We start from the raw sequence: 27,488 nt of genomic DNA, 5'->3' as shown, positions 1-27,488 counted from the left end.
TGTGTGTTTGGTTGGTTTGGTTTGGTTTGGCTTGGCTTGGCTTGGCTTGGCTTGGCTTGGTATTAGCCATTGGTGCTTTGCCTGCATTTTGTCTGTGTGAAGGTGTCAACATTACGGACAAGTGTGAGCCACAATGTGGGTGCTGGAAATTGAACCTCAATCCTCTGGAAGAACAGTCAGTGCTCCTAACTGCTGAGCCATCTCTTCGGCCTCATTCCACAGTGTTTTAGTTAGTTTCATGCACTGTAACAAAATACGCAGCATGGAATACTTATGAAGACACACACACACACACTACGGGGTTAGAAAGATCACTCAGGCAGGACCTGGATTCAATTCCCAGAACTAACATGGCACCTCACAAGAATTTGTAACTCCAGTTCCAGGGCATCTAACCCCTCTTCTGGCCTCCCTGGGTATCAGGCAGACACATGGTGCACTTACTTACATGCAAGCAAAGTACTCACATACAAGACATATATGTTTTATATAAAGCCACAGAACACACACACACACACACACACACACACACACACACACAGAGAGAGAGAGAGAGAGAGAGAGAGAGAGAGAGAGAGAGAGAGTCTTAAAGCCAGAGAGAAAGCCTTTATTGTTGGCTAGAGGTTGCATGGTGAACTTCCCATGTCATGAAGCCCCAAGGTTCGCAGTTCTTTGTATTTAATGAACACAAATCACATCTTGGTTGAGACACTTTAGTTGGCAAGAATATCAAGATGCAAACCCACAGTGAAAAGGCAAGGTTAGTACATTTAGGAACTTTCCTGGATCCTAGAACTGTGGGCTAGAGTTTCGATGGATTAGGTCTTTGCTCCCATTTGGCAGGCGTTGGTCCCTCTGTGCTGGGTTCTAAGGTCAGAATGGTGCTTCCAACACGGTTCTGCAGGTCTGTTACACACATACTGTATTAGTCAGGAAAGCTAGGGGGCTCCCAGCTGTGGTCCAGCTAGCCCGACAATCTGAGAGTTATTTACTCCACAGTGCTAAGTGTCTTGGCTGGTCTTCAGTATATGCTGGAATCCCAAAGAAGCTCTCATGTCAGTGACTGTGTGGATGCACTATCAAAAGCTAGGGCAGGCAGGCAAAGAGAGTAAACTCTCTTCTTCCATGTCCTTTTAATCAGCTGCCAGGAAAAGGTGTGGCCCAAATTAAAAGTTGATTTTCCTCCTCAAATGCTCTGGATTAAAATTGGATCTTCCCACTTTAAATGATTTACTTAGAAAAAAAGTCCCTTACAGGTGTGCACAGCACTTGGGTTTTATTTAATTCAAGATGCCGTTAAAGAGCTCGCGATAACTGCGCAGAAGCTGCCAACTCTTCCTTATCTGAGCAGCCGCCAAGATGGCTTAAGTGGAGCAGAAGAAGCAGCAGCAGACCTTCCACAAGTTCACCTGCCGTGGCGTAGACCCAACTGCTCCACAGTCCTCTGAGCTGATGCAGCTGTGCTGCAGCTGTGCAGCGCCCGCCAGAGGCGCTGCCTGAACCGTGGCCTGTGGCGGAAGCGGCATCTGCTCAAGCGCTTGAGAAAGGACGAGGAGGCGCCACCCACGGAGGGCGTCTGAGGCAGAAGAGACACAATTTTCAGGTCAGCCTGGGCTGAGTAAGGAGGGTGGGTCTATCACAAAGCACCCGTAGGGCGCCCGATTTCCTGGACACAGTGGAAGGAGCAAACCAGCTCCTGCAGCTGTGCTCTGACCTCTGCTTGGTCTACACAGCACACAAATAAATGTAACTTTTTAAAAAAGATTTATTTATTATTATATGTAAGTACACTGTAACTGACTTCAGATACTCCAGAAGAGGGCATCAGATCCCATTACAGATGGTTGTGAGCCACCATGTGGTTGCTGGGATTTGAACTCAGGACCTTTAGAAGAGCAGTCACTGTTCTTAACCACTGAGCCATCTCTCCAGCCCAAACATAACCTTTCCACTCTCCACAAATGATATAGAAAACAAAAAATCCCAGCACATCTGCCATCCCTGTACTGGGGAAGTAACGATGTTGGGCGTGGTGGCACACATCTTTAATCTCAGCCCTTGGGAGGCAGAGGCAGGTGGATATCCCTGAATTCATGACTTTGTGGCCTACCGGGGAGTTCAAGGACAGGCTACAAAGTAAGACCCTGTCTCAAATCAATTAAACAAACAAAAACAGTTTAATCATCTGCTGCATTGCAAGTCTGTCTTCTACAAGACACATAGACAACCTGGGGCGGTGGCACACACCCGCAGTCCTACTTTTCTGCATGCTGAGGCAGGATTGTGGCAAGCTGGCGGCCAGAGCAGTCTACATAGCAAATTCCTGATTAATCAGACTCACCTAGCATGACACTTCTGCCCTCAAACCCACAGAAAAATAATTGTGACTCTTAAGATGACTCAGGAAGTAAAGGCTCGTTGTCTACAAATATAACCACGTCCCAGGAACCCGCAGCGAGAGACCTGAGTCCTGCCAGGGGTCCACGTGTGCTCTGACATGTGTGCAGACACACTCACATACATGTAAACAGGTAAATAACTTTTAATGCAATTTTTAACATTTACTCTTTCTTTTTATTTATTTATTTTGAGACACAGTCTTTAGTCCTGGCTGTCCTTAAGTCACTATGCAAAAGACGTTGGCCTCGAATCCGGAGATCCTCCTGCCTCGGTCTCTGGAGCGCTGGGTAAATGTAATTTTCTACATTGGATAAAAGACATTTAGTAAATAATGCTACAAAGCAAAAGTGGATGCCCATGAAGGGAGAAATGAATGCCCAAATACAAAGCGTGGCTTTAGGCGGGCTGTTGTTGGAGCGTTGCCACGGTGCCGGAGACAGGAAGGTGCCCCAGACCCGAAGGTGCCCTTACCCGGAAGACGCGTGCGTCTTAGCTGACCAATCAGAAGGGAGAGGGGCGGGCTTCGGCCGGAAGTGCTGTCTGCAAACAGGAAGTGCGGCGCAGTTCCCGGAGCGCGGCTTGGGAGCGCGATGGAGGCCTACGAGCAGGTGCAGAAGGGCCCCCTGAAGCTGAAAGGCGTGGCGGAGCTCGGCGTGACGAAGCGGTGAGGCCCGGGAGCCCGCGGGTCCGTCCTCAGGCCGACCCCGGCCCCAGCCTCTCTTACCGGCCCCCTCTCCCCCAGGAAGAAGAAGAAGAAAGACAAAGACAAGGCCAAGATGCTGGAGGCCATGGGGACGAGCAAGAAGAGCGAGGAGGAGAAGAGGCGCTGCCTGGACAAGCGCACGCCGGCGCAGGCGGCCTTCGAAAAGATGCAGGAGAAGCGGGTGAGGCGGGCAGGACAGCCCGGCCCCGGCCCCGGCACCGGCGGAGCGCAGGCGCCTCCCCGCCCTCGGGAGCGGGGGTGGCCCTGCCTCCTGTGCCCGGGGATGGCACCGGTGCCATCGGCTTTGGGCAGTATTTTGGGTTAATACAGGGCACAGAGTCTGTTTCCATGACAACTCGCATCAGATGTGGCTTTTGTATTTGGAGGTGGTGTGTGTGTCCTGGACGGAGCCCAGGCTTTCCCGGAAGTCTCTATGTAGGCTGCAGTTGGCCCCGAACTCCTGCCCCAGCTTCCTAGCTCCTGGGATGCCAGGCGTGGCCCACAAGGCCATGCTGGATATTTTAGTTTTTTGTTTATTTACTTCATTTCGAGACGGGTTTCTTGGTGTAGACTTGGTTGTCCTGACATCATCTCTGTAGACTTGAGCTTCTGGGGTGCAGTGTTGCAGTGTGATAACCCTGTGCTGATCAAACCCAGGCAGGCCCCAACCATCTCCATCTAACAAACGACATCAATTCTGTATCCGAACTCCCACAGGGTTTCTGGAATGTGTGGTAAACTGCAGGTTCTGGTCACCTTGCTGCCGCCCAGCCAGTAACACTGGTCTGGTCTAGCCTGTAGTTCAGCGGAGCCTTTTTTGTTGTTGTTGTTTGTTTGTTTGTTTTTTGCCTCTGCAATGGAATAACAACACAGGCTGACTGGCTATGATCTTGTGGCCCTCCTGGGCGCCCTAATTGACAACCTGACACAAGCTAGAATCCCGTAGGATCTGCCACCCCGTCCTGCTGTTGGCAGCCCTGGTCCCTGAGTGGAAGACTTTATTGTATGTGTGCAGTGTTCTGCCTGCATGTATGCCTGCATGTATGCCTGCAAGCCAGAAGAGGGTCCCAGGCCTCATTACAGATGGTTGTGAGCCACCATGTGGGTTTAGAACTCAGGACCTCTTGGAAGAGCAGTCAGTGCCCTTCTTTTCTTTTTCTTTTTCTTTTTGATTTGTTCCCCCCCCCCCCCCCCAGACAGGGTTTCTCTGTGTAGCCCTGGCTGTCCTGGAACTCACTCTGTAGACCAGGCTGGCCTCGAACTCAGAAATCCGCCTGCCTCTGCCTCCCAGAGTGCTGGGATTACAGGCGTGCACCACCAGTGCCCGGCTAGTTTTTTGTTTTTTTTGTTTTTTTCCAGTTAGTGCTCTTAACCACTGAGCCATCTCTGTAGCCCTGGGTAGAAGACTTTGGAAACTTTATTTCTGTTTGTGAGGGTGCTTGTGCTGCGCTGTCAGAGGGGGCAGAGGGCAGTGCAGTTCAGACTGTTGGAGCACACCTTTAGGCATGGTGCTTCCTCCAGCTCCTGTGGGGTGCTATGAGACCTGTGGTGGGGTATGTGAGATGGGCCAGGTAGAGAGGGGGATACAGCTGACCCGGTTCACTGGTGTGGCCTGTCTTCCACAGGACTTCAGCAGACACCTGGACACACTCACCGAGCACTGTGACATTCCCATAGGGTGTAGTAGGTGTGGAAGGGTGTTGTTACAGGAAATTGTGAGCCACTGTTTGGTGCTGGCTCTGAACTGAGCCGGACATCGTTAGCCCCCAGGGTTTAGGTTTTGAACTGTGTAAGAGCAGCGGGAAACTGAGCGCGAGGCATGCTCACTTCCATGTCTGTCTGCCCTCAAGTCTCTGTCTTCACTTTCCCTCTTTATGGACTGTAGCCTGAAATAGCAGCCCTCCTCCCAAGTACCAGAACAGCCTGGGTATCTTGTCATAGCAACAGAGGGAAAGCTAGAGCACTGAGCGTTCATTCGGGGTCTGTCTCCCCTCCCCCCCACGTCTCTCTCCAGAGAGGAGTCTGCCTGTGTGGGCCATGATTTCCCTCCAGGTTTTCACTGTGGCCCCAGCAGCTCAAAGCTGATTCCCAGCCTTTGGCAGGATCTACGCATGAGGAATACTGGGGTTGTAGGAAGACTAAGCAGGGTCCCTCCCAAATAGGGCAGCTTCTTTGGACACCAGTGGGCTATGGCTCCCAACCCCCATCTGAGCAGCTCCAGCCTGGGTTGTGTCAGCCATGGGGACTCACCCTGGTCTCTTCCCTCGCCAGCAAATGGAAAGAATCCTGAAGAAGGCGTCGAAAACCCACAAACAGAGAGTGGAGGTGAGTCTGCACCTGTTGGCAGACTGCGCTGTGCGTGGGGAGTAGCTGCCGTGAGGAGTAGCTGCCGTGGGGAGTAGCTGCAGTGAGGAGTAGCTAAAGCCCAGACCGCCCACTTGGACCGTGGGAGGCCACCCTCGGGCATGGCTTGTTTGGGGTGCTGGGAGACCTGTGGTGGAGTATGTGATATGGGCTGAGTGTGGGTGGGGATGGTGCCCATCTGGTTCTCACTGATGTGGTCTGTCTTCACAGGACTTCAACAGACACCTGGACACACTCACCGAGCACTATGACATTCCCAAAGTCAGCTGGACCAAATAACCTGCCCCTGGTGCAGAAGGAGAAGGCCAGGCTGGCTGTGTTTTGTCCCTCTGTGGTTTCCAGAATGTTTTACACCTGGCTGGTGCGTCTGCTGAGGCCAGGCTTTCTGAAACTTGATTAAAGACAGGCTGTCCCTTCACTGGGGTTTGGTTTTGGGGTACTTCCCTTTCCTGTTTGGAGAGCAACATGTGGATTGACATGCTGAGGTCATTTCTGGGTGAAGGCCATGGAAGGATGGTCGCCTTCCCACCCCCACTACGGCATCTGTCTTCACTTACACCACAATGCCAGGACAGGAAGCTCCTGCCTGTGGACCGCCATAGAAGTTCCCATTGTGTGGCTGTATTTGGGGCCACCTGGACAGCAGATTGCATCTGCAACACCACCTGAAGCAAGGGCGGGGCACAGGACACAGGTCTCCAGCATGTAGCCCATCCCACAGTCCACCCAGTGGGCTGCTGTGGCCAATGCTCTAAGCTCAGTTCTTGGTGATGACACCTGGGTTTCTAAGCATAGTGGCATGAGGTATGAACCCAGTTGGCATTCTTGGTCTAAGGACACCAAATGCCAGGCGTGAAAGTGCCAGCAGCCATGCTTTAGTGGTGCAGATACTGCAGAGCTGTGGCATCGGAGGGTCTAGGTGGACCACTTGAAGAGTTTCTGCACACTGTTGAGAGATGCAGTCTCTGTTGCCATGGATACTGAAAGAATGACAAATTGGTAGAGCTGACATGTACGGAATAAAGTGAATACCAGTCATGGCGTGTGAATGTTGTCTGACTCAGCTGTCCATCACAGGGCCACCTTTCCATTCTGCCCGTGTCCCTGAAGAGACAAGAATGCACAGTGCAGAATCAGTTCAGTGTGGGGAAAATGAGATGCCTTTGTATTTTAAAGGAGTGTATGTGTGTATATGTACATGAACATATATGTGCATTGGATGTGTGCATGTGTAGAGGGCAACTTGAAGGACTGACTCCTTCCACCATGTGGATCCTGGGGATGAATTCAGTCTTTTGATGATGGTTTGCCATACATGACTATGTCATCCACAGTCATAAGACTAGAATCCATCTCGGGTTGTGAGACTTGGCTGCAAGTGGTTTTACCCACTGAGCTGTGTCGCAGTCCAGATGGCACATTTATTCCACCTGTGTTCACACCTGATGGAGATGGTGTGTGCATACCTTGTCTCAAGTGTTTAGGACCATTTTGGATTTGGGGATTTTTTTCCAGATTTGGGGAATGGGGGACACAATGATTTTTGTAATATGTAATGAAATGTTGCAGTGACTCACAGGTTTGCATACATTTGATTTGTTTGATTTGCCCCTGTGCACATGTCATTTTATATTAATTTTTTTTCTGTCTGAACATAGTATACAAAATATGCAATCTTTTGAAGAATTTTTGTGCATAAAACAGATGTATGAGATTTACTTATTTGGGGTTTTTGACTTGGAACAGGGTTGGGGGAGGGGTGAGACAGTCTCACCGTGCACCCTCAGCTGTCTTGAAACACTACGAGGACCAAGCTGTTAGGTCCTCTTGCTTCTGCCTCTGGTCTTCTGCTGGGATTGGAGGCATGCAGCACCCGCACTTTCCCCTTTTCTCTCTCTCTCTCTCTCTCTCTTTTTTTTGTTTTTTTCGAGACAGGGTTTCTCTGTGTAGCCCTGATTGTCCTGGAACTCACTCTGTAAACCAGGCTGGCCTGGAACTCAGAAATCCGCCTGCCGCTGCCTCCCAAGTGCTGGGATTACAGGTGTGCGCCACCACGCTCGGCTCCCCCTTTTGTCTCTTTCACCTCCCTCCTGTAGCCCAGGCTGCTCATCCACAGCCCTACCTGGAGGTTGGCAAGATGGCCTGGCAGGCGCAAGTCCCAGGATCCACATGGTGGGTGGAGAGAACTGATTCCCACAAAGTGTCCTTTGAACTCCACATGCTTATACACAAGACACAATAAATGTTTAAAGAAAAAGAAGGAAGGGGGTAATAAAGAAATGGGCTAATATCAAAATACCAAATATTACATGTATGAAAGTGGCAAAGAAAAAAATTAAATACTCTTAGACTGGGGGCTGGTGAGATGACTCAGTGATTAAGAGCACTGACTGCTCTTCCAGAGGTCCTGAGTTCAATTCCCAGCACCCACATGGTGGCTCACAACCATCTGTGATGGGATCCGATGCCATCTTCTGGTGTTCTGAAGTCAGCTACAGTGTACTTATATACATTAATCTTTAAAAAAATTTTTAAACTGGGTCTTACTAGATAACTCTGGCTGGCCTGGAATACAGATCTGCCTGCCTCTGCCTTCCAAGTGCTAGGGTTATTTTAAAGTTTTGTGCCCTTGTGGGTGTGTATACGTGAGTGCAGGTGTCCACAGGCCAGAGGAATCAGATCATCTGGAGTAACAGGCAGTTGTGAGGCACCAGATGTAGTGTTGGAACAATTTGGAGAGATCTCAGTGGTTGAGAATGAATACTGCTGGCTGGAGAGATGGCTCGGTGGTTGAGCTGCTCTTTCAGAGATCCCATGTTCAATTCCCCAAAACCACGTTGTCTCATTTACAATTTTTAATGGGATCTGATGTCATCTTCTGGCATGCAGGTGTGCATGCAGATAGATACATTTTTTTTTTAAAAGGGTGACTACTGTTGCAGTCCTCTTGCTACCCAAACTGAAGACCTGGTTTGGATATCTGGGACCCACATGATGAAGGGAGAGAGCTGACTCCTGCCACTCTTCTCTAATCTCCCTATTTGTACAAGAACACACAAAATAAAAAATAAGCCGATGGTAGTGGGGGCAGGTGTTGATGGGTTCGTTTGATCTCCCGATGGGGGGAGAAGTGGTCAAGAATGACAGAATTCCCAGCACTCTGGGAGGCAGAGGCAGGGGGATTTCTGAGTTCGAGGTCAGCCTGGTCTACAGAGTGAGCTCCAGGACAGCCAGGGCTATACAGAGAAACCCTGTCTCGAAAAAACCAAATCCAAAAAGAATAACAGAATTAAAATGTAGTCAAGACACACTTTGCACTTGGCACAGGCTAAGTTACACACGTGCTGCCCTGGGTTCACTGGGGCGCGACGTGGTGGAGCCCGGTCAGTTGACACAGACAGGTGATTGCTGATAAGGCTTGATAGCCATTGACTAATTTTAAGCGCCGCCTAACAGCGAGTCACAGCCGGCGATGGGATGTTAGACTTCAGCGGAATGCAAGGTTCAACTTCAAATCGGTTCTGCTTTCAGCGTCTTTTCACGGCAACCGGCTTGGAAGCGTCCGTTCCACAATTAGTCCTTCAGCCACAACAAAGCTGCCCCGCCTGGTCCTCCAGGTCCCGCTCATCAGGAAGGCCACACCCCCTGGGACTTACTTCCGGCCCGTTTGGGCTATGGGTGAAAAATATTGCCAAAAAGTTCGTACTGCGCCTGCACTTATTCGGTTGCGCGCCTGCGCACTTGCGGCTCCCCGCAGACCGGACATAACGGTCCACGCGCTGCTTCATGGACCGGAAGTGGAGGGGAAGTGTCGCGGGGCGCGCCGGGCTTTGCTGAACGCCGGCAGTTCCTGCCGTTGCCGCCGCCCTCGGCTAGTGCAGAGGCCTTCCAAAGCCGCCATGTCCGCCAGCGCTGTCTACGTACTGGATCTGAAGGGCAAGGTACTGAAAGGCTCTCCCGCCTTCGCGTTGCCAGGCAACCAACAGGCCCTCGCCCTGTCGGGACCCACCCTGTTGCTAGGCAACTGACCGACCAGCCCAGCTGGGGCGTCAGGCAGGCGGGGCAGCCTCTCTGGCCAGCCCTGCCCTGTTGCTAGGAAATGGGCGGGGGTCTTCTTTCCGCGAGTCCCGCCCCATTGCTTGCCAACTTGGTGGGCTGCGGTTGCTAGGTAACTGCCGCTTTGCCCCTTTCCTTCCTCGTGCTTCCGGGACTCTAGCTTCTCCTGTGGACTCCTGTAGCAGGACACTGAGCCCCGGGGGACCATGCGACCCTTGGCCAGAGGCGTGGCAGGGACTATGGCCTTGGGTCAGCCCCTCGCTCCACAGTGTACACACCGCTCCAGCGCGCCCTAGAGCAGCTGAGCTTCCTGTGACATTCAGAGAAGTGGATGATGAGAGTGGTTTTAGAGGGGGAAACAGTCACACCGACTTCTGGGAAGTCGCTGCCTGGAAGCATCCTCTCCAGGCAGGTGCTAAGTCCTGGGCCTCCGTGGGTTGGCAGAATCTGTCATAGCTAAACTTAGTCACTTGGAGAAGCACAAATAGATGAATACCTATTGGGGCCATGTCTTCATAATGGACCAACTAAAGGATCAGGGAGAGCTTTCCTGACTGGGAATAACAAAGATTGCTGAGACATGAAGGCCCTGGACAGAGAAGCAGGGTTATCTTCATTTGTGTGTTTCTGTGGGTGTGCGGAGGAAGAAGACGCCTGCTACCCTTACATGGGCTCTTGTTATAGAACGCGGGTCACTAGACTGAACTAGGCTGCCTGACCTTTAAAACACATGGATCTGCCTGTCTGTACTTCCCAGCAGAATCTGACTTTTTCCCAGCTCTTGCTTTTATGAGACAAATTTTCTCTGTGTAGCTCTGGCTGTCCTGGGACTCACTGTGTAGACCTTGAATTTAGAGATTGACCTGCCTCTGCCTCCCAAGTGCTGGGATCAAAGGTGTGCGCCACAGCCTGGTAAGCACCTGGCTGTTACCTGGGATTTGGGTATGGAGTTTGGAAAACACTTTACAGACTGAGCTGTCTCCCTGGCCTAAAGGATGGCTTTGTGGTGCTGCGGATAGAGCCTAGAACGAGCAGCTCTCTGTCAGACAGCCTCAGTGTGCTCCGTGCAGAAGCCTCTTCCAGAAAGGCACATTCAGCTTTAAGAGATGGGCTACTGCTCTACCTCAGGCCATCAGAGTGGAAGGCAAGTGGCCAGCCTCTTATATTTGGAAGCTACCAGAACAGGTTCAGCCACAGTAAACAAGTCCAACATTCATCAGCGAAAGAACATTGATGTCCAGTCTACATGGAAGAGCTGGAGTTTAGAATAGCCCCACCCCCAGCGTTTTCCTTAGTCCCTTGAGTGTGTACCTGCCTTGTTTGTCGTCCAAGGTCAACAACTGGTGAGTCCCAGACCTGGGCTTCCTCCACAGCCTTCTGGGAAGCTGGATAGGGGCAGTGTTCCCTAGGTCTCATGGCATATGCTCTGCCTTCTGGGCACCCGGGCCTAGAGGTACAATGGGCTGCCTGTCGCATTGGCACTAGCGAGTACCCATCCCGGGCTGAGCTGTAGAGCTGTATTTACATGTGGATTCAGCCGCCCTCTGTAGCTGAGTTGTGCGATCATAGGCAAGCACCTTGGCCTGTCTGAGCCTTGCCTTCCTAATGGATCCGAAGAGTCTTATCTGAGTTATTAAGTGTAGATGTGAGACAAGCCCTCGCAAGGCCCACAGAGCATGGCATTTGGCTCCACAGGCCTCTTGGCCTAGCAGGAAACACTTGGACCAGCAGCCGAAGGGCCATTTGCCTTCTGTTTGGAATTCAGAGAAGGTTACAAAAGACTTGCAGACAGAGCAGGCACCTGATGTGGTTCTGAGAAGGTGACAGATGTCCCAGTTGGCATGTAAGGTGTAGGTCAGCCCATAGACTGGTGCCAGGACCTTGGCGATCCAATGGGAGGAGGCTCCAGGGCCACTGCAGTTCCAGAGAGGAGTCCCCAGGATGGGGTGTGGTCAGACCTGCCTCTGGAAGCTCCCCAGGGAGGCTGTAGACTTTCCTGCCTCTTTCCAAAATCAAACCAGCCTCATGACAACATGCCAAACTGAGCCTCTCATTACCCAGGGATTCCATGTAGCAGTAGGTGGTCCTCCAAGAATGCCTGGCTGCTGTCTGTCTGTTGCTTCCCCAGCCATTCAGGAGCTTCCTTGCGCACACCGTGGCCTGGTGACTAGGTCTGGAGCACAAAAGTATTGCTTCCCTCCTTCCTCTCCACGCTGCTCTTTTGGGCACTGAGAACAAAGCCCCAGTTGCTCACAAGGACCTGTGTAGTCTGAGTTCTCATACCCTCCCCCACCCCCCCCACCCCAGGGGACCCAGCACCTTTTCATGGGACCCTGGCTCATTGCACTTTAGCCAGTGGGGACCCTAAAGCAGGTGTCCAGACACCCTGTCTGCATCTGCCTTGGGACCTTTGACCTTGCATCTGTGGAGAGCTGTGTGGCTTGGCTCTATTTCAAACAGCACCTCCTCCAGGAAGCCTCTCCTGCTTGCCCTAACTGGGATCATATCTAGCCATCCTACCCCAGCACACTGCATCTTCTACCCCATACTGCCTACTGCATCACATGCATGTTTATCTGTTTATTCCTTTTTCCTCCAATGTTCCTGAGAAGACACACCAAACTCATTCCATACTGGCTCCTGATGCCCAGAGCAGAGCCTGGCTGTTAGACAGAACTCAGCGAGCTCCAAGATGCCCTGCTGAGAGGGAAAAGGAGCCATGGGAAGGATGGTATGCCACATGCTTTGGCGGAGAGGGTCTGAGTGACAGAGTGTACTTGGAAAATGTCCAGGATGACCATAAGGCACCCTGGAGGCCCTGGTCTCAGAGGTGGACAGTGCTGCGACAGGGAAGAGGGCAGGAGTGTGAGAGTCTTCTGTCGGGACAGGCAGTTGCCTGCGCTTTCTGTCAGCGTGGATCGAGGAGAGGTCACCCTGCTCGCTTCTGTTGAGGCTGAATCCTCTTCCTCTTCCTGGGGAAGGACCATGGCGTGAGAGATCAGCAGAGAAGGGCTGTCTCAGTGTCTCCTGTCTCCCTCCACTGCCACACCAGCTCAGAGGTGGCCAACCTCCCTGAGTCTCCCAAGAGAGTCCTGAAACTCCTCCCTATCTCTTAAAACCTTGATTGAAGGTGACCAGTGAGAAGGTCCCCAGTTGTCCCCAGGCAGCTGTGACAGTGAGGGAATCATGTCGACCATGGCTACCATGGTGGCAGGCGTCACATAGCTTCACTCTGCATTTTGTCTGAGCAAGGAAACAAACCCCTGAGCAGCCCTGGAGAGGAGAACAGTCGAGCCTTCTGGTTGGCTCTGAGCAGTCCAGCCCAGTGATCGGGGAGCACAGGCAACCACACAGGAAATGGGAGGAAGGACGGCTCTGAGATCCTGACTCTCTCTGCTCCCCTGCTCCCTCTGCTGGGTTACCTCAGGCAGGTAGCTCCACCTCTCTCAGCATTGTAATCTGTAACACCAACCAGCTTACCATATAAAAGATAGCAAGAGGACTAGGAGTGGGCAAGTGGGAGTCCCTTAGATGGGGTAGGGGGCATCAGACCCAAAAGCTTACTCCGGGGGTCCCCACAAGGCCCAAAAAGGACTGGAAAGGAAGTGCCCTCACTGCACACTCCCAGCTAGAAGCAGCAGAGACTGCTTTCTGAAGTGACAGGTTTGGCAGCAGGTGGTGCCAGTCTAGCATGACAGCTCAGCTACAACATGCTGCAACACTGCCACATGGCCACCAGACGTGCTGACAGCAGTCAGTGTGACAAAGCAGGCCCTGTCACCAAGTAACCAGGGCCCTCCTCAGCCCTCCCCACAGCTTCCTTGTGGCCCCTTCCTGCAGCCACTTCCTCAAGGCCCTCCTGGGGCACTTCCTCAAGGCCTTCCTGGGGCACTTCCTGTTTGGTTTTCTTCACTATGCACAGTGACTCTGAAATTAGAGCCTACCTGGGCATCTTCATGTCCTGCATCTCTAAGAGTCCCATGTCCTGTATTCACATTCTATATCTGCCCTTCGCTGACCCTGAATAATAAATCCTGATTTAAAAAAAATAATGTAGGGGGAGGGAGGAGGCGAGAGGAATACTGGTATATACACAAGAGTGCCCCTAGATCCCCTAGAGCTGGAGTTGCAAGTAGTTGTGAGCTACCCAATGTGGGTACTGGGAACTGAACCTGGATCCTCTGAAAGAACAGCAGCACACTTAAGCAACAAAACAGTTTCCAACTCCTGGGATTTATTTATCTATTTGGTTATTTGGTTTTATATATATATGTATATATATATATATAAAGTATGTGTGTGTGTATATATATATGCACACACACATATGTAATTTTTACTTTATGTTCATTAGTATTTTGACTGCATGTGTGAGGGTGTCAGAAGCCCTGGAACTGAAGCCCTGGACAAATGTGAACTGCCCTGTGGGTGCCGGGAATTGAACCCAGGTCCTCTGCGAGAGCAGTCAGTGCTCTTCATTGCTAAGCCATCTCTCCAGCCTGTTGGCTTTTTGAGGCAGGGTTTTTTCTGTGTAGCCCTGGCTGTCTTGGAACTCGATCTGTAGACCAGGCTGGCCTCGAACTCAGAGATCCACTTGCCTCTGCCTCCTGGGTGCTGGGATAGAAGGCGTGCACTATCATGCCCAGCAACCCTAGGATTTTTTTTAAAGACAGGGTCTCACTATGTCTTGTTTGAAACTTACTGTGTAAACTTCCCTCCCTCTGCTTCCAAGTGCTAGGATTAGAGGGAAACTGAAATTGTTTGCTATATACATGTGAAGACCTGAGTTCAGGAGCATGCTGGCTAGCTAGAGTATCTGAGGTGGTAACACACACACACACACACAGACACACACACACAGACACACACTGAGAGAGAGGGGTCGGGGTCGGATTTGAACTGGGTTTGGTGTCTCATGCCTATAACCCTAGCACTCTGGAGGCAGAAAGATTGCCACAAGTTTGAAGCTAGCCTGGGCTACACAGTGAAATCATCTCAACAAAGCAAAAGCCTCAGACTTTTTTTTTTGTTGTTGTTAGAGCAGTCTGCCCTTAGACACCACAGCACTGTATTGGAGGGACCTCCGATTCTGGAATCCTGGGGTTCTGGAACCCAGCTGTGGAGTGCTTTGGGAAGGGTCAGACCCAGATTCTCCATATATCTGTTGAAAGACATGTCTTTGAGCCGGGTGTCGTGGCACATGCCTGTAATCCTAGCATTTGGGAGGAAGAGGTAGGCGGATTTCTTAGTTCGAGGCCAGCCTGGTCTACAGAGTGAGTTCCAGGACAGCCAGGACTACACAGAGAAACCTTGTCTTGAAAAACCAAAAAAAGAAAAAGAAAGGAAGGAAGGAAGGAAGACATGTCTTTGTCTCTGGTCTGTCTGTATTTAAGCTTCAGCCACTAAAGTGTTCATTTATGTGGGTCGACTCACACCTGTCCTCCCAGCACTCAGGAGGCAGCAGCAGGAGAAGCAAGAATTCAAGGCTATCCTTGGCTACGTAGTGGATTTGCGGTGTGCCTGGGCTCCTTAGTCCCTTCCCACTCCCATCTCCATTCTCCACGGACATGCAACTTCTCTTATTCTCTAGGGGGAGCCGCTGGGTCACACTTAACTCTGGTGTCACTTTGTGAGGCACCACTAACTTTGCCATTCCACAGTCTCCCTGGGTGATGGACATTGGTTCAGACCATGCAAGGAGGAAGACCAGGGCAGGGCTATTCCTGTACAGGCCTCAGTGGGATCTCATAAACTTGGACACCTTGGGGATCCAAGTGCCCCCGCACAGCAAAGGCACTGAGAAGGTCTGCATGGGGTGCTCACAGGGCAAAGCTTGCCCTGGGGTCTGTGGGGACAGTGCCTCCTCCCTCTGCCTTCTGCTGTAGGAAGAGCCTTGTGGTAGGACCGCCCTAAGGTGGGAATCAGACTAGCCTCAAGTTGTGTCCTCCACAGATGGTCCCCATCCCTACCTTTGACACTCAGAGAAGAAGCCACCCCTTCTTTCCTTCCTGATGCAGGTGCTCATCTGCAGGAACTACCGTGGGGATGTGGACATGTCAGAGGTGGAGCACTTCATGCCCATCCTGATGGAGAAGGAGGAGGAGGGCATGCTGTCGCCCATCTTGGCCCACGGTGGTGTTCGCTTCATGTGGATTAAGCACAACAACCTGTACCGTATCCTGACGCTGCAGAGGCAGGGCTTGAGAATGGCCTGCCTGCCCACCAGCACAGGGCAGTGGCAGCCAGAGGGCCTGGGCCTAGGGATGGCAGTTGTGGGGAGGAAAGGAGGGGCCCATGGCAAGAATGGGAGCCCACTGGGGATCTTCAGAGGTGTGAAGAGGTTACATGGAGTTGGTCTTGGGGTGGGGTGGGGCGGGCCGACTGTAGGTGGCTTTGTGGTGTAGAGATCTCTGGCTGCTGTGTATGGCCACACTGTCAGCGGCAGGAGTGGACAAATGAGGGGAACGGGATAGGAGTAGGGGTGGGAAGTTCCCATGTACCCTACACCCCAGCCCCGCTTCAGCCTCAAATCAAGTGTGGTACCAGGTAGACCCGCCATGGGTGCACCCACCACTTGGGGCTTTGGCAGACCTCTGAAAATCTGTGCGGTGGTAAGCAGTGGGGTGCACCAGGCCTTCAGCTGCCGGTCCCCTCAGGGTTAGCAAGTAAATATCTCTGTGTGTGTGTATGTGTGTGTGTGTGTGGCCCCCAACAGTCACAGGTGCCAACTCTTCCCAGGGACATGGTCTTCCCTTACAGCTCCTGGCTAGCACTCTCACCCAGGCATATGGGATTTCCTGACGTATAATACCATATGTGAACTCCCCTGTGGAGTGGGCCTAAAACCCAATAGAAAGGTGTCAGTATCACCCATGCTATCTGTGCCACCATTGCACAAACAGGTACCTGCTGCTTAGCTTGTGCTATTTTAGCACACAGGGTCCATCTCTGCAGCCCTCCATTTTTTCCTTTCAATTATCCATGCCTCAGCTGGGCTGTAGGTGATAGAAGTTCATTCCACCTGGTTGTCGTCCTCCATGTTAGTGATGCGGCTGCTTGACACTGTGGTTCTCCGAGGACATCTTACTTGACTGAGAGCCATGACAGAGCTTGTAAGAGGCCTGCGGCTGTGTACACTGGAGAGAGAGTATTTCTCATGCCTCACTGATATCCTAGTAAATCTACCTGCCAGTCTCTCCCAGGACATACTAATTTATCTATGTGTCCATTTGTTGAGGCCAAAATCAGGAAGAGGCTTACTGTTTGGAGAACATGCAAAACAGCAGACTATTCACAGGGATGCCAGCGGCCTGAGCTGTTTCCTAACCTGTGTTGACTTCCCTATGAGCAGACTTTATATGGACCCCATGGGCAGCTTTCAAGGGTACCTGAAAGGAAACGGCCCACACTCTGGTCTACTGTGGGCTCCCTACTTGGGGTGAGTAGACATGTGCACGGCAGTCCCCCCAGAAAAGCTCTGTCACCAACAGGAAGAAGAGAGGCCTGGCCCTGGCTGCTTCTCCACCCTGCTGGGCTCTCCCAGCCTTGCTCCTAGATGCAGTATCCAGAAGCTGCCTTTAAGCCCCACACTTTCTGTGTCCCTAAGGCTCCTCTGCTTGCCGATGCCCCGGCCTGGCTCAACTGGAGGCTTGGTCCTACTCTTGGGCCCAGTGGACCACTGGGGTGTGGTTGGGGCAGGGAGCTGTGGGGATGGGCACCTGTGGCGTGGTCTCCTGGCCTCAGAAGGCTCCTTGACGGCCACTGTGCAGTGGTTGCCACTTCAAAAAAGAACGCTTGTGTGTCGCTGGTGTTCTCCTTCCTCTACAAGGTGGTGCAGGTAGGCCCTGTGCTGGGACACCCTCCTGGGGAGGGCTCCGGGATTGTAGCGCTGTGTGCCCGGGGTTCTGGGCCAGCAAGCCTCAGTGTGCTTGCGGGTGAGAGTCCCTGACTGGCATTGATTGCATCCCACCCTGGAGGTGAAGAAAGCTCACAAGACGGGAGATATGGCTGTGCGCCATCTTGGGAGGAGGCTACATAATGTGATAATGGGCCCTGTGCCTGGACAGAGTAGGGACTGGGGTCAGTTAGGTGCACAGGTCTGGATCTTGGGGCCATGTAGGAGTGTGAAGTCTGATGCTAGTTAGTGCATAGGTTTACCCAGGACACCTCTGGACTACTGGCTGCTGAGTCAGCCTGTTGGGTGACAGTATTAAGCAAAGGCTCCAGGGCTAGTCTGTATTTCCACCGAGTGCCTCTGGAGGGCAGGATTCCTTTCCCTGTTTCTCCTCCCTCCCTCTTGGGTGGGTGCCTCTTAGCCAAGGGTAGGAAATGGGGCAAGGGAACCCATTGTCTTTTTGGGAGAACCTCTTGGTAGTTTCCTTCTGAGCAGGTCCACTGTGGACAGCCTGGCTTTGCCACCAGATTGGAACATGATTGGGGTGCTGGGGCACATTTTTCCCCATAGCTGGCCTTTCCCACTTGTGTGCTTCTGTGTTAGTGTAAAGACCAGGTCCTTTCATCAGCCTCCAGTTACCCACTGAAATGGAGATGCTTGTCTGCAGCCAGAGAGCCAACCCTTTGTGGGGATGGGCGGCAGTCTTTTGGCAGAGGCGGGGATCACAGGCGCAGGTGGGACTGACCACGGAGGCCTGGATAGCTGAAGTGCTGGTGCAGAGCCACTCCTGGCCACTGCCTGTGGTCTGTAGTTCAGGTCTTTGGGTTCAGGGTCTGTGCTGTCACCCACGGATGCAGTCACTCGGCTGGTGGCCTTTGGGTCTGGGCTGAGTCCTGCTCTGCTGCACCTGGCCCAGGTGTTCTCTGAGTACTTTAAGGAGCTGGAGGAGGAGAGCATCCGAGACAACTTTGTCATCATCTACGAGCTGCTAGACGAGCTGATGGACTTCGGCTACCCGCAGACCACCGACAGCAAGATCCTGCAGGAGTGAGTGCTCGTGCCCCTCGCTGACCCCCACCCGCAATGGAGCAGGCAGCTTGTGCCTTCTGCCCCGACTGTTCTTTAGTTATTTTGAGATAGGGTCCTGATCCTCCTACCTCTGCCTCTGGAGTGCTGGGCTGGCAGAAGCAGGCCACGGGTCCTGTTTACTGGGCACAGGATCTGGGGTTCCTAATTGTGTGTGTGTTTGTGTGGTACTGGGGTGCTTGCTGCTGAGCCAAGGGCTGGGCTTGGGTTTCTACTGAGTGCCTCTGGGGACAGGAGCCTTTCCCATAGGTGTACCCTGTCTCTTCCACCCGCATAAATGCAGGATCCTTAGTCAGAGCCTGCCTTTGCTGATTGTACTGTACTGAACTGAGACAGTCTTTGGAACCCCAGCCGCAGAGGCAGAAAGCAGCAGGCCCATGCTACACTGTCCATCCCTCAGTGCAACCTGGGGTGCTAGCTTCCCACCTGACTGGGAGGCCAGGGAAAGCGGCTGCTCTGTTGTCCTGGTGGCACAGGGCTCAGTCCCTCCAGGTACCCACAATACTGACCACTTAATCCTCCATTCCCCACCCCACACCAGTGTCTTGTCACATAAATGAAGTGCATTTGGCCCACTCATTATAGCATGCATACCGTCCCCTCCTGGAGCCTGCTGATGTGGGGCTTCAAGTAGCTGGGCCTTGCCTTCTTCCTAGCTCCATCCCAATGCAGGGTGGAACACTGTGTGTCACCTCTAGAACTGAGCAGTTTGGCCCCACAGGTACATCACTCAGGAAGGCCACAAGCTAGAGACAGGGGCCCCCCGGCCCCCAGCCACTGTCACCAATGCTGTGTCGTGGCGCTCAGAAGGCATCAAGTATCGGAAGAACGAAGTATTCCTGGACGTCATTGAAGCCGTTAACCTCTTGGTAGGCTGCCTTTTTTTCTTCCTTTCCTAAGCTGCCATCTTTTCCAGGGTAGTGGTCGGGCATAAAACTGAAATGCAGCAGAGTGTGTCTGTCGCCTAGGCCCTGGCAGGCTAGCAGGGCTCAGCCGTAGCCGCCAGAGATGGCACTCTGCATCAGCCTCACTCTCAGAATCTGTAGGGGCAGCGTTGAGGTGTCTCTCAGGAGACTGAGAGAGAGGAACCTTAAGTTCCAGGCCCTCCGGGGTCACACTCAGAAAACAGAAATGAAAGGGGCAGCAAGAGAGATGGCTCAGGAGGGAAAAACGGGCTCCCACAGCCGCCTTTGTGGGTTTCATCCTGGTGGAAGAGAACTGACTCCTGCTCTCTGTCCTGTGACCTCACAAGTACACACACAATAAATAAATAAATAAATAAATAAATAAATAAATAAATAAATAAATAAATAAAAACAGGGCTCACAAAAAAGAAAAGGGCTGGAGAGATGGCTCAGCAGTTAAGAACACTGACTGCTCTTCCAGAGGTCCTGAGTTCAAATCCCAGCAACCACATGGTGGCTCACAAACATCTGTAATGGCATTTGACACCCTCTTCTTCTGGAGTGTGTCTGGAGGCACAATGTACTTACATACAACAGCAAACACACACACACACACACACACACACACACACACACACGGGCTCAGGAGATGGCATAGCGACCCAAGCTGCTGCTCCTCAAGCCTCGTGAGCTGCGCTCCACCCCAGAGCCCTCATAAACAAGATAAACCATAAACTCGCTGTCTGATCTGCACACGGAGGCAGTGGCTCCTCCATACACACACGGCATGCACACTCATATACAGTAGTAACATTTGTAAGTAAAAAATAGGTTCACAAGCAGAGCACTGTGTCCAAGCTTGAGGTCTTGAGTTCAGAGCCTAACGTGAGGAAGCTGGGCGTGGTGCTGGGCGCTGTGGCCCCATTCCTAGGGCTGGGACAGGAGGATCAAGCCAGCCAAACGAGAGACCTCGCCTCAGACAAATGTGGGAAGCACAGAGGGCTTTGGGACGTCTTCTTTTACCGGGTGAGCTGGAGGACTGCAGGCTTGCAGTTGAGTCAGATGTGGTAGAGGTCACACTGCACAGCTCCTGCTGTCCCCAGATGTGGTAGAGGTCACACTGCACAGCTCCTGCTGTCCCCAGATGTGGTAGAGGTCACACTGCACAGCTCCTGCTGTCTCCAGATGTGGTAGAGGTCACGCCTCACATAGCTCCTGCTGTCCCCAGATGTGGTAGAGGTCACGTCTCACACAGCTCCTGCTGTCTCCAGATGTGGTAGAGGTCACACTGCACAGCTCCTGCTGTCCCCAGATGTGGTAGAGGTCACACTGCACAGCTCCTGCTGTCTCCAGATGTAGTAGAGGTCACACCTCACACGGCTCCTGCTGTCCCCAGATGTGGTAGAGGTCATACTGCACACAGCTCCTGCTGTCCCCAGATGTGGTAGAGGTCACACTGCACAGCTCCTGCTGTCTCCAGATGTGGTAGAGGTCACACTGCACATGGCTCCTGCTGTCCCCAGGTCAGCGCCAATGGCAACGTGCTACGCAGTGAGATTGTGGGCTCCATCAAGATGCGGGTCTTCCTCTCGGGCATGCCTGAGTTACGCCTGGGTCTCAATGACAAGGTCCTCTTCGACAACACAGGCCGTGAGTACCTGAGGACAGTGCAGAGACTGGGTCAGTCTTGCTCCAGGGAGATGACTTCACTTGACCCTGAGTCAGAGCTGATGCTTACCTGGTGGGACAGCCAGCTGCTTTCAAGTACAGGTTTAAGAGAATTTCTTGGGTCGTTGAGATGGCGCATCAGGTAAAGCATTGCTGTCAGGTCCCATGGCCTTACTGTGATATCGCAAGCCCATGTGGTAGGAGAGGAGCCAGTCTCTGCGAGTTGTCCTCTTGCCACGTGCACTGCAGCACATACAACCTTCCGTACACAGCGGACAAGATAAACAGAGAATCTCACATTGCTGCAGCTCAGGAAGTGGTCGTGCTGACCTAGCAGGCCTAGGCTCAGTACCTCCCAGCACCAAGAAAGACAGACATCTGGCTGGTATGGTGCCATCTGCCAGTCACCACTCAGGACACTGAGGCAGGAAGATTCTTGAGTTTGAGGCCATCCTGGGTACAGTATAAGACTGTGAGGAGGGTGGCAGGGAGCCAAGGTTCTGAGTTCTTAGATGCCATCAGAGAGACCCAGAGTAGAGCCTTGCCCCATCCTCTGTCCCCTTCTCTTTGAAGGTGGGTTGTTGGGAGGTCACACACCAAAGCTGGCCTCTTTCTGTGGTGAGGCTTCTAAGTGGCAGAGCACAGTACAGGTGGGCACGCCCAGGCTGCCGTAGCGGCTCACTGCTTCCTGACCCCTGACAGCCTCCTGGACTTGCTAGCCATACCTGGGCCCCCACAGCCGCTTAGCAAATGCGCCCTGACATGTTGCTGTCTGGCTGCTGAGGACTTGGCATGGCATAGCAGGGCGGCTCAGGATCCATGCTAACCAGGCAGGCATGTGATGGAAGGAGGCGGCAGGAGGCTGTCTAGGAGGAGAACCGGCTTCTTGTGGACGCCTTTTTGGCATGGGCAGGGACTTGTAACCCCTGCAGCCTCACCCCTGCCCTGCACAGGAGGGAAGAGCAAGTCCGTGGAGCTGGAGGACGTGAAGTTCCACCAGTGTGTGCGGCTGTCGCGATTCGAGAACGACCGCACCATCTCCTTCATCCCGCCCGACGGAGAGTTTGAGCTCATGTCCTACCGCCTCAACACCCATGTGAGTGCCGCGGGTCCCAGCACGCTCTGCACCGTCCTCCCACAGCCTCGGGCTCCCGCCTCCCAGCCCCAAGTGGGAGGACCTTGAGCACCGCTGGCTCCACATTGTCATCCCCGTCTGCTGGCATACGCACTGGTGTCCTGGGAGAACGGGACCTTGTCTGGCCTCAGTTTTCCCTCAGTAGCATGAGGCACAGTGACATGCCAGCAGTGTGAGTGCCTTCTCCACACCCACAGGTGAAGCCTTTGATCTGGATTGAGTCTGTGATTGAGAAGCATTCCCACAGCCGCATTGAGTACATGGTCAAGGTTGGTCAGAGGGCGGGCACCTTGGAGGCCTAAGTCAGGTGTGGGCAGTGCCTAGCATAGTCAGAGTCCTTGGTGGGTAATGGGGACCCACTGCTAGGCAGGGATTGTGTGACCCTGGTAAGTGGCTGGGGGTGGCCGGACTCCCTTCCCTGCATCATCCAGAACCTCTGTCTGGGGCCTCCTGCAGGCCAAGAGCCAGTTCAAGCGACGGTCAACAGCCAACAACGTGGAGATCCACATCCCAGTCCCCAACGACGCCGATTCACCCAAGTTCAAGACGACTGTGGGGAGTGTTAAGTGGGTCCCTGAAAACAGTGAGATCGTGTGGTCCATCAAGTCCTTCCCGGTGAGCCCCATACCTGCCATGTACCCCTAAATATCTCCCAAGGTGGGCCACCTTGGGGAAAGGGTTTCCTTGCAGTGAGGGCCAGTCCTGCTTAGTGGCATCCTGGTCCCAGGGACACAGGTGCAGTCCCTCTCTGCTCCCTAGAGGACTGGGGGAAGGCCACAGAGCCATCTCAGGAGAGCTTTCCCTCAGTGCTACAGCATGGCCACCGTGCACAGGGGTCTGCACACAGTAGGACCCCGCTGCACCTCCACCCGCGTCCTTGTCCTCCCCAGAGAGGACACAGTGAGAGCCAGGGCTGCTGCTTTTCTGTGTGTCTGAGACGATCCCGGGGCACCCAAGCCCGGCAGCTCTCCTGCTGTCACCTGCTTAAGGGCCTCGCACAGACTTGGGGAGTCCAGGTGGGCAGGATGGCCCTGGCGACCACTGTTGCACTTTCCCGGTGGTGTGCCAGCCTTGTGTCTCATGGTGCAGTGACAAAGCTTGTCAGTGTCCTGCACATCGCTGCAGACTCTGTAAGGCAGTGATGCCCACAGCACGCCCTTCCTGTCTCGCTGACAGGCCTCTCAGTGCGCCAAGTCCAGCTGCAGTGCACGTCAGTGCGCAGGGCTCTCCTCCAGAGCCTGCTTCCTGTTCTCAGGCATACATCCACAAGAGAGTGTCTGAATGGCTTGTCAAAAGTAGAATTGTTTGAGGCTCTGTCTTGGTGTTTTGTGTAGCAGTGGTACGTTGTCATCCCCGCCAGAGGTGCTTGAGGGTTCTGGCTTCTTGTCCGTCACATTTTTGTTTTTGTCTTGGAGGTTGGATGTAGCACTGTGCAGACCAAGCTAGCCTCACACTCACCTGCCTCTGCCTCCCTGGTGCTGTGGTTGGAGGCATGCTCTGGTATCCATCCTCATGTTTCCTTCATCTTTATCTGTGACTGTACACCCAAAGCGCGGCGACAGCCGCTGACCCCTGTCCCCAGCCCAGTCACCCCCTCCTTCAGGTTCAGTTCACTCACTGGTAATTTTTACGTTACTGTTGATGCAGATAAACATTTCTTCCAGTTCTACCTTTACTCTGTACCCACGAAACCTACAGTGTAACATGCAACACCATTTTCTTCAACTTCCGTTTTCACATAGAAGTTGTCTTGTATTTTTGTTTTATAGGGACTTTGTTTGAGAAGGGTCTCCTTGGATAGTCTTGGTGGTCTCCAAGTCATTCTGTAGCCCAGAGTGACCTCAAAGTCTTGTATTTCAGGCTTGCCTTGAACTTGCCACAGTGCCCTGAATGCTGACATGGCTGGGCTCCGCTTACTCTTGAGTTTCCTTGGGCAGGTCTTCTCTCCATTCCCCGACTTTGCTGTTAGAAGGGATCTGCCCCGGCTCCCAGGCAGATGCCATGGCGTCTTTTACGGCTGGGAGCTGCTGCAGGGAAGCTAGGCTCCGGGGCCTCGCAGGGGCCAAGGCTCCCCTGCCTGCTGTGCCCAGCTCCTAAGCAGGGTCCTAGTCACAGCCACTCCCGCTGGCCCTAAGTGTGAGCTCAGGAAACCAAAGGCCATGTTGTCCCAGACAGACAGAGGGGACAGCCAAGCCCCTGGCCAGAGCAGGGCAGGGGTCTCAGCTAGTCCTGACTGGACCCACTCTCAAACCGCCTCCAAGTGATTGCTGGGCTCCTGGGAACCTGTGCCTCCCTACACCTCAGTGTCCCCTTGGGGCTGTGCAGTGTGCACACCGCTCTCCCCGTGTGCTCCCAGCCTCCCCTTCCCCTAGGACCTGTCTGGACAGCCCTCTCCCTAGGAGCTGGTGAAGCCTCTTCACACCCTGGCCCACCTTGGCTTCTAGGAGCCATGCGCTAGCCTGGGAGACAGCACATTGGTTGGGGCTGGGCGGCTGCCTAACCATGTCCTGCACGGCCCCCAGGGTGGCAAGGAGTACCTGATGCGGGCCCACTTCGGCCTCCCCAGCGTGGAGGCTGAAGACAAGGAGGGCAAGCCTCCCATCAGCGTCAAGTTCGAGATCCCTTATTTCACTACCTCTGGCATCCAGGTATGAGTGTGCTGGGGCTGGCTTCCTGAGCCCCACATGTGAGCCCAGAGCCACCGCAGCACCTCTAAACCCTCGTCCTCGCTCGCACAGGGCCTATTTCCTTGGGGCCCCTCAAACTGTGTGGATGAGAGGAACATACTGTTCCCCTGAAAGGCTCAAGGTCACCAAACCTTTGGTCTTGGCTGCCACTGACGACCCCTCATGCTATGCCAAGCTGCCCCTTTGGCCTTGCCCCTTGGATGAGGGGTGCTAGTGGGGTACAGCACAGTCAAGGCCCTTGTGTCCAGGTGCGCTACCTGAAGATCATTGAGAAGAGCGGGTACCAGGCCCTGCCCTGGGTACGTTATATCACACAGAACGGAGGTGAGTGGCGCCTGCCTGGCCGACCGAGACAGGTCTTTCTAGGCTGTGGCTTCCTACATGGAGCTGATGGTGGGTGCCCTGGGTGTCTGTGAGGAGCTGAGGTGGGTGCCCTGGGTGTCCGTGAGGAGCTGAGGGTGGGTGCCCTGGGTGTCTGTGTGGAGCTGAGGTGGGTGCCCTGGGTGTCCGTGAGGAGCTGAGGTGGGTGCCCTGGGTGTCTGTGAGGAGCTGAGGGTGGGTGCCCTGGGTGTCTGTGTGGAGCTGAGGTGGGTGCCCTGGGTGTCTGTGAGGAGCTGAGGGTGGGTGGTGCCCTGGGTGTCTGTGAGGAGCTGAGGGTGGGTGCCCTGGGTGTCTGTGAGGAGCTGAGGTGGGTGCCCTGGGTGTCTGTGAGGAGCTGAGGGTGGGTGACCTGGGTGTCTGTGAGGAGCTGAGGTGGGTGCCCTGGGTGTCCGTGAGGAGCTGAGGGTGGGTGCCCTGGGTGTCTGTGTGGAGCTGAGGTGGGTGCCCTGGGTGTCTGTGAGGAGCTGAGGTGGGTGACCTGGGTGTCTGTGAGGAGCTGACAGTGGGTGCCCCATGTTTCTAGATTACCAGCTCCGGACCCAGTGAGAGGTCTCTGCAAGCAGCCCCGCCTCCCCAGCCTCAGGGCACACCTGCCACACTCACCGACCCGGAAGCTGGAGGACGGCCCTGGACAGGCCGCCACCCTCTCCTTAAGCCTGAGTGGACTCACAGAGCCCCTTCCCTGGTCCCATTCCGATCCAGGTGGGAAGGAAGGGCCTGCCAGTCTCCCCCAGGGACAAGCCAGCTGGAGCTGAGCTCCTGGTGCCTCATGACTGGCCACCCACCACGCTGTAGACGCCATCTCCACCCACCTCCAGAGCCTCCTTCTGCTGCCATTTTGCTGAGCATGTTGGTCATTGTCGACTGTCCCATCTCCTTTCTTCAAGTGTCCTGTGCAGCTGCCACACTGAGGGCAGCTGCCCCCAGCCACACTGGTCTACGTGCGGGACAGTGGCTCTGCCTGGGCCAGCTGTGCCTCCCATGCCAGCCCTTGACCACATCAGTGTTTTCCTGGAAGGGCACATGGCCTCAGCCTTTGCCCCAAAGTTCCTGGGTAGGCACAGGCTCCCCTCACTGTGCAAGGCCTGGTTGTCCTCCACCCATGTGTGTGACAGTTACATTAAAGTCCGTTTGTTACATCTGCTGCCTGTCCTCTCTGTGTGCTGTGCTTCAGGCCCCACATGGGGACCCTGCATGACCCGCTGACTTCCCTTGCCACAAAGCAGGTGTACCTGTGACAGGACCACACTTCCCTACCCCTCCAAGGGACACTGGCTAGTGTATCCTCTTAGGGTCTCTAGCTTGCCTGCCGTGACTGTGCAAAGTGGCCATCTTCTGGTGGTCTGAAGCTTTAGACTCCCATGTTCCCACATGTCCAGGTGTAGGCTGGGCCCCCAGACTGGTGACTGGAGTGTGGGCTTGGAAGTCCTGAGTTTCTGCATGGGCTGTCTGAGCTCTGACCCTGAGGACCTCTGCTCTCCTGCCTCTCCCTGTCACGCTACTATGTGGGGTGTGTCGTGCATATCTCATATGCCATAGCCAAGTGCAACCTTCCCAGCATAGGCCTGGAACAGAGCCTGCCAGCTCCCTGGAAGCCACTGCCAGGCCAGACCCGCCACCTGTCACTCCATAGGTCTGCAGTAGGCTATGCGTCTGCAGCTCATTTTAATCCAGTCACCCAGAACCTGCCCACCGTTGTCCTGCACACAAGAGGGATGGGGCTCCAAGTTCCAACCTGTATGAGGAAATGGCAGCTGACAGGCAGAGGAGCAGCCCAGGGCATCAGAGGGCCCAGAGACGCTGAAGCAGGCAGCCATGCTGAGCACAGGTACTCACAACAGACGCCATGGGCACAGATGGCTCGTAAGCCAGGAAAGCTGATCTGGAATCCACCAGCCAATGCATGAGCGCCAACGCTGGCCAGCAAGGTGGCACCGCACGCGGGACAGCCTGCTGCTGAGTCTGGGAACGTGACTCCAGTCCTTAGCACCCACACGCTGCATGGGGAGAATTTGCCCTCTGAACTCCATTTGAGCTATCACAGTCAAAAAGTCAGGTATGGTGGCCTATGCTGCAACTCCAGCACTTTGGAGGTTACAGCAAGAGGATCATAATACACAGAAAATAAGAAGGGGTGCAGGGCCTGGGGAGGTGGCTCAGCAGTTAGGAACGCTGGCTGTTTGTGCAGAGGACCAGGGTTCTAGTCCCG

The 27,488-nt window shown here is 53.8% G+C and overlaps 2 protein-coding genes across 2 annotated transcripts; both read left to right on the top strand.

The window, feature by feature from the left end:
- The first annotated feature begins 2,933 nt into the window (after nt 1-2,933).
- On the top strand, nt 2,934-6,505 carry Fam32a (family with sequence similarity 32 member A). Its single transcript, XM_052162435.1, has 4 exons — nt 2,934-3,064; nt 3,143-3,284; nt 5,375-5,428; nt 5,678-6,505. The coding sequence occupies exons 1-4, from the start codon at nt 2,991-2,993 to the stop codon at nt 5,744-5,746; spliced, it is 339 nt and encodes a 112-aa protein (XP_052018395.1). The 5' UTR covers nt 2,934-2,990; the 3' UTR covers nt 5,747-6,505.
- A 2,744-nt stretch (nt 6,506-9,249) lies between these two features.
- On the top strand, nt 9,250-26,418 carry Ap1m1 (adaptor related protein complex 1 subunit mu 1). Its single transcript, XM_052161963.1, has 12 exons — nt 9,250-9,408; nt 15,541-15,697; nt 17,293-17,360; nt 18,334-18,464; nt 19,225-19,372; nt 20,932-21,058; nt 22,030-22,172; nt 22,409-22,480; nt 22,668-22,826; nt 24,734-24,859; nt 25,147-25,222; nt 25,803-26,418. The coding sequence occupies exons 1-12, from the start codon at nt 9,367-9,369 to the stop codon at nt 25,823-25,825; spliced, it is 1,272 nt and encodes a 423-aa protein (XP_052017923.1). The 5' UTR covers nt 9,250-9,366; the 3' UTR covers nt 25,826-26,418.
- The last annotated feature ends 1,070 nt before the right edge of the window (nt 26,419-27,488 follow it).

Source organism: Apodemus sylvaticus, chromosome 18 (genome assembly GCF_947179515.1).
Source record: "Apodemus sylvaticus chromosome 18, mApoSyl1.1, whole genome shotgun sequence".
Classification (NCBI taxonomy): Eukaryota; Metazoa; Chordata; class Mammalia; order Rodentia; family Muridae; genus Apodemus; species Apodemus sylvaticus.
Note: the sequence above shows the minus strand (reverse complement) of the source record. Positions and strands in the feature narration are given on the sequence as shown.